Consider the following 6083-nt stretch of genomic DNA (forward strand, 5'->3'; position numbering starts at 1 on the left):
ATTTTCATAATCATAATGATTAATGACACTAGTCTAATAAGAACACTACGGTTTCTACTTTCTAACAAATATATTGAAACAAAACTCAACGGTAGGTAACAGGGTGTCTTTTTTTTTGTGGTTAATATTGGGATTAAAAGTTCGATATTGGGCTTTGAAATTGTCAAAATCTAGAGTGCTTAAACCGCGAAAAAACAAATCAATGGTGTTTAATGTTTAGAAATAACAGTTGGGAAGGAGATTGTTGATCTGTGCTTGGTCAGAAAGCTCGCTGATAACTGCACTGGTCTCCAAGGCTTCCTTGTCTTCAATGCTGTTGGTGGAGGAACTGGGTCTGGTCTGGGGTCTCTTCTCCTTGAGAGACTCTCTGTGGACTATGGGAAAAAATCCAAGCTTGGTTTCACTGTTTACCCATCTCCTCAGGTGTCTACATCTGTTGTTGAGCCTTACAACAGTGTCCTCTCCACTCACTCGCTTTTGGAACACACTGATGTCTCTATCCTCCTCGACAATGAAGCTATCTACGACATCTGTAGACGTTCCCTCAACATTGAGAGGCCAACTTACACCAACCTCAACCGTCTTGTCTCTCAGGTAGACAGGTATTATAACACCAGCCCACAAAAACAACTCTTTGACGCTAATTTTGATGTTTAATGTTAATTCTTGATTTTTGGTTCAGGTTATCTCTTCATTGACTGCTTCTCTAAGGTTCGATGGTGCATTGAACGTGGATGTCACTGAGTTCCAGACCAACTTGGTCCCATACCCAAGAATCCACTTCATGCTTTCCTCCTACGCACCAGTGATCTCTGCTGAGAAGGCCTTCCACGAGCAGCTCTCTGTTGCTGAGATCACAAACAGCGCTTTCGAGCCAGCTTCCATGATGGCTAAATGTGACCCACGTCACGGCAAATACATGGCTTGCTGTTTGATGTACCGTTGTGATGTCGTCCCCAAGGACGTGAACGCAGCTGTCGGAACAATCAAGACCAAACGTACCATCCAGTTCGTTGACTGGTGTTCAAGTGCGGTATCAACTACCAGCCACCGACCGTTGTCCCTGGAGGAGACCTTGCGAAAGTGCAGAGAGCTGTGTGTATGATCTCTAACTCGACGAGTGTCGCTGAGGTGTTCTCGAGGATTGATCACAAAGTTCGATCTCATGTACGCGAAACGTGCGTTCGTTCACTGGTATGTCGGTGAGGGTATGGAGGAAGGAGAGTTCTCTGAGGCTCGTGAGGATCTTGCGGCGTTGGAGAAGGATTATGAGGAGGTTGGTGCTGAAGGTGGTGATGATGAGGATGACGAAGGCGAGGAGTACTAAGAATGTTTCGAAAAATAGGTTTCTATTATCTTTTTGTTTGTTGCGTGAATGGGCTCAAGACATTCTCTTGATGAGTCTTAAGTTTGTGTTTTCTTTAAACTACATGTCCCGTGACTCCTGTCTCGGTGTTTGAAGTTCTACTATGGTGTTATTTACTCTATCAGTGTGTTAAAAAATCTCGATCTCGTTCTCGTTTCTTATACCTAACCTGTGTTCCAGATATTCATGCTAGCTTAGTTCAAAAAGAACATAGAATAAATTGAAATTGAAATTATATACTTAGTGCAGCAATATATATATTAAGTTATTAACTAATGCTTGTGTGGGGGCAGAAATAACACGTTCTTGGTGGGAATTTACACGAGGATCGATCCCTAGTATGAAAACTTCTATATAATTAATCGGGGGTAGAAAATGCCTCTAAACTTTAAAGCCTATCCAAATTTTGTTTTTAGTTTCCACAATGTTCCAAAATAATAAAATTAAAGGCTACTCATATTGTGTTCCCTATATATATGCTTTTTCAGTTTATATGTATTAACCACACAAGTGTGGTCGAATGGTACGGCAGACTTGGAAATATGTTACATTTCTAGAGTTTGAAATCTACCAAACTTAGATTAATCCGTATGTCTGGCGCCGGTAAACGGGCCTCCAAAAAATTAGTCGGTTGGACTTCGGTCCGCCATATACCCAAGGGTTATTAAAAAAAATTATACATATTTCTTAGCTGTTTATCTTTATTATTTACAGACATCACTTGGAAAAGGAAAAATATAATGTTGGTGTTATCCAAGAGAAGAATAATATTTCATAATGCTGATCTGTTTTTGTGAAAAAGGATAGATACAAACTCAGATTGTGTAGTAATAAATCCGTATTCATGAATGTATCTTCGATACAATTACCAATAGTTCTGAAGTCTGGCTTAAGAAAAAAGATAATGACACTATAAAGGTATTTTTGTGACAAAAAAAAAAAAAAAAAAAAAGACACTATAAAGGTATTCAAACCTTTCTGGGATAAAGCTGTTATTCTTCCTAGTTCATGCACCATATTTGTCATTTTGCTTTTAAACATAGAAATTAAAAGTTGATTACGACCAAGAAACTAATTATAAAAATCTCACAATCTTTTATACTAATACTTTTTCACATTGCAAAGAACCAACTGTAGTCAAACAGGTCAAGGCCAAGCAGTCTAAGTACAATGTTTATGAAACATCTTCCACGTTGGGTTTTCCATATGTTACATTGCAGTTTCCTTGTATTTTAAGTGATTAAATATTTCGTATGAATTTAGTGAAGAATAATAGTATCCTTCCTTATAGTGAAAGATGTTACTTTGACTAGTTAGTTTCTTAATTAATATTTTCTTTTGTCAAAGAAACTTTCGTAAATGGATTTATAGTAGTACTATATTACGTACGTAGCATAGACACAAAATAGAAAAATTAAGATAATTGAAAAACGTTGTTTTCAAAATATTATATTTAAAACTAATATATTTTTGTAATATTGATATATATTACACTGCTATTACACACACGAAATACAACATATTCGAATGAGTGAATAAACATCAAATTATAGTGGTGTATTTTTCACACAAATATAGCTTTGGAAGATAAATTTAGTAAAATCAAGATGGTTAGAAAATGACTCTAAACTATAACCATATAGTATTTTATATAATTTACATCGGTTCGTACATATTTCACATAAAATGTCATGTTGGAAGACAAAAGAGAAAAAAATGATCATAAAATTCAAAAATATGGAATCACAGTTTCACAGAAGAATGCGATTTTAAGACGGAGAGTAGAATCACATACCTAAAGAGACGACCATAATTTTTTTATATATGAATTCAAAGACTGATTAAATTTTACCCTTGAAGATTTTATACCATAATAGTTGAAGAACACTAAGACTATTTTCTCAATAAATAGCGTCCTCACTTCTCCGAATATAGCACAAAGAGATAAAGATCACTTCTGAATCCTTAAAAAAATTAAAGAAAAAGATTTTGTTATGTCTTCTTCAACCTCTTCCACACCGCAACCGGTTGTCATCCAGGCCATGGAGGAGTTCAAGGAGATAGCAGCAGAGAGCAACAATCTGATACTAGGGTCCCCACAGGAGGCTATGTCCAGAAGTGAGAACCCTAGTTTCAGATCCGATCCTGTCCGAACAGGAAGTGAGATCATGAAGTTCTACCCATCAAAATCAAATAAGATCTACATTTGTCACTTCTGCAACAAACGGTTCTCAACCTCTCAAGCCCTAGGTGGCCACCAGAACGCACACAAACAGGAGCGAGACTGGGACAAGAAGCGTAAGGAGATGGAAGCAAACTTTCCAGGACTCTCCTTTTTGAGCCCTTACCTAGACAAGCCTCACTTGCTCTTAGGTGGGTATTCACAAGATGCTTTATCGAATGATAATCATCTTGGGATCACTCTTGAACCTGTACTCAAACGTACAAGAACAGGATTGTACCCATCGTTCGGTGGTGGTCTCACCAACGTGGCCATAGTTCCTCGCATGACTCCTACCCGCTTCTTCACTGGGACCACTTGTACCAATGGTTCTTCTTCAATGGGGCTTGCACCAAGACCCTCTTACAACAACAATCCCCCGATGATTCCTAGAAACATTCCTCCTTTTCCACCTCCTCCTCGAGCCACCAATCTCTCTAGCGTTTGCTATTCTCAAAAGAATGTATTGAGCGAAGAGAATCTCATCTCAAAGGTAGGGAATGACAAGATCGTCGAGATTGATGATGATGATAATGATCAGCCAGAAAAAGGGACATCTAAAAGCTGGGGCATTGATTTATCTCTATCCCTTTGAGTAATATTGTATGTGTGTTTATTTGGTTTTCATTTTTGAGGTATCATAGCTATTAGAGACCTCTCTCCATACACCTCATCTCTGTCTATGAATATTGTTGTTCTCCTTTTTATTGTATTTCAGTTTAAATGTTCCTTTGTCTGTATCATCTCTCCATCTATTGACATCTCATTGTGTCTTGGTTGTTTTTTTTAATCTCTGATTTTCTTTTTTTTTATTGTTGTGATTTATATAGCGTGAGTCTTAAAAAAATTTAGATAATTTATATATCTCGTATAGGTGGGGACACTGATTAAAAAAACTAGTTATTCAAATATATTTTCTTGTGCAAGTTAGTCAAGCTATTAGTAATAGCGTTGAATATATTAAGGAAGGGAACGCATGAAGAAATATGAGAATAGAGTTCTTTTTTTTATCTATAATAATATATGTTCATTGTTTCACGTAAGATGAGTTTATTCGAGATTCAGGATGGATGTATATTACAATGTACGCACCATAGCGTTATTTATAAAGAAAACCTTCGCTAATCGCTAATCGCTACTAAAACAAAACGAGATGCATCAAATCAAATGTATTATATTAGAGCAATGTCCAAGAATAGACTTGCATTTACGATGGAGCGTTTTGTATATCTTTAAAAAGTAAGTTGAAGAGACCGTGTTGACTCAAATTTCTCAAAAGTAGATTTTTTATGCTAACCAGAAAAATACGTGCGAAAAACTATTAGAAACAACTTATATTTCATACCCCTAAAGCCAATCGAATATTATGAACCAATGCGTTACTCCATGATTTGAAAAGTAACTTTGCAAACCGAACTTCTGGTTTGATTTTGCAGATGTTTCCTCCTAAGTATAAATGGACAAAAATCCCAAGGATGATCAATAGTAAAGCCATGTTCAGCGAACAAACGCTGCGGCAAGCGACGGCAATAAAAATATACAAAACGTAGCTATAGGATGTTTATGTCTCAATTCAACATGAACTGAAGTCTCAAGATATGATATGATATTGTTGTATATTATTACATGAGAACGCACCTTATATATGTCGTTATGAAAAGAAAATGGCATGCATCAAATGAGTTCATATTCCATCAACAAATCGTAGCTTTGATTGATAAGTGAGTACTTGAGACTATAAACTTTTTTTTAATGAAATGTTAAATTTTATTAATCACCAAGAAAGATTATAGGTACAAGGTTTAATCATTTTGTAAAGAATAATGAAAAAAACAATCCCAAAAATTTGTCAAAAGAGCAATCAATATGTCACGTACGGTGTCCTTATAACCAACGACGCATCAATCCTTTCAAATTTGGCTTATGCCTCCGTTTATTCCTCTCTCCCAATATGTAGTAATAGTTACCTGAAATGCAAGGTGGATGAGAATATAGGAGAGTACATCATAGGTACCAAAAATTAGCATGGACGCCGTAATATTCCAATCTGAGTTTGGCTCGCGGGCCAATAGGTTTCCCACCACTACTATCTATTAAGTGAAAGTATAAGGACAAGCAAAAAAGAAATGATCTCTATTTTCATCTAGCTTCCCACAAAATAAACAACCTTTGACCAGACTATAACTACGCATCCAGCGTCCAGTAGACAGTCTATCCTTGATTGCCAGCTAAGCGACAAAAGCAAACTGTAGAACACCATGAGAGAACCAAATAATTTTACTCCATTGCTTTTTCTCCTGGCAATGCCTTAGTTGGTTCCAAATTTCAGTGGTCTTGAAATGATCACGATAATCATCCTCACCTCTTTTCATTAATACACCATCATTACCATTCGTTACCAAAGTCACCAAAAACTGCTAAGTCTCATGTACAAGATGTTGAATGTGGCGGTCACCAGTTCTGAAACCTCCATTCATTCCTGACAATAACATCACG

At 36.6% G+C, this 6083-nt stretch overlaps 1 protein-coding gene and 1 pseudogene across 1 annotated transcript; both read left to right on the forward strand.

Annotated features, from left to right (window-relative positions):
- The first annotated feature begins 213 nt into the window (after positions 1 to 213).
- LOC125600776 lies at positions 214 to 2115 on the forward strand (annotated as a pseudogene).
- Positions 2116 to 2322: 207 nt separating this feature from the next.
- On the forward strand, positions 2323 to 6083 carry LOC125600801 (zinc finger protein JAGGED-like). Its single transcript, XM_048773386.1, has one exon. It carries the CDS (start codon positions 3361 to 3363, stop codon positions 4180 to 4182), a length of 822 nt encoding a protein of 273 aa, XP_048629343.1. The 5' UTR covers positions 2323 to 3360; the 3' UTR covers positions 4183 to 6083.

This window comes from Brassica napus, unplaced genomic scaffold, assembly GCF_020379485.1.
Source record: "Brassica napus cultivar Da-Ae unplaced genomic scaffold, Da-Ae ScsIHWf_2397;HRSCAF=3098, whole genome shotgun sequence".
Taxonomy (NCBI): domain Eukaryota; kingdom Viridiplantae; phylum Streptophyta; class Magnoliopsida; order Brassicales; family Brassicaceae; genus Brassica; species Brassica napus.

Excerpts from the sequence above, each read along its gene's own strand:
- LOC125600801 (XM_048773386.1), top strand. The coding sequence starts at position 3,361 with ATGTCTTCTTCAACCTCTTCCACACCGCAACCGGTTGTCATCCAGGCC.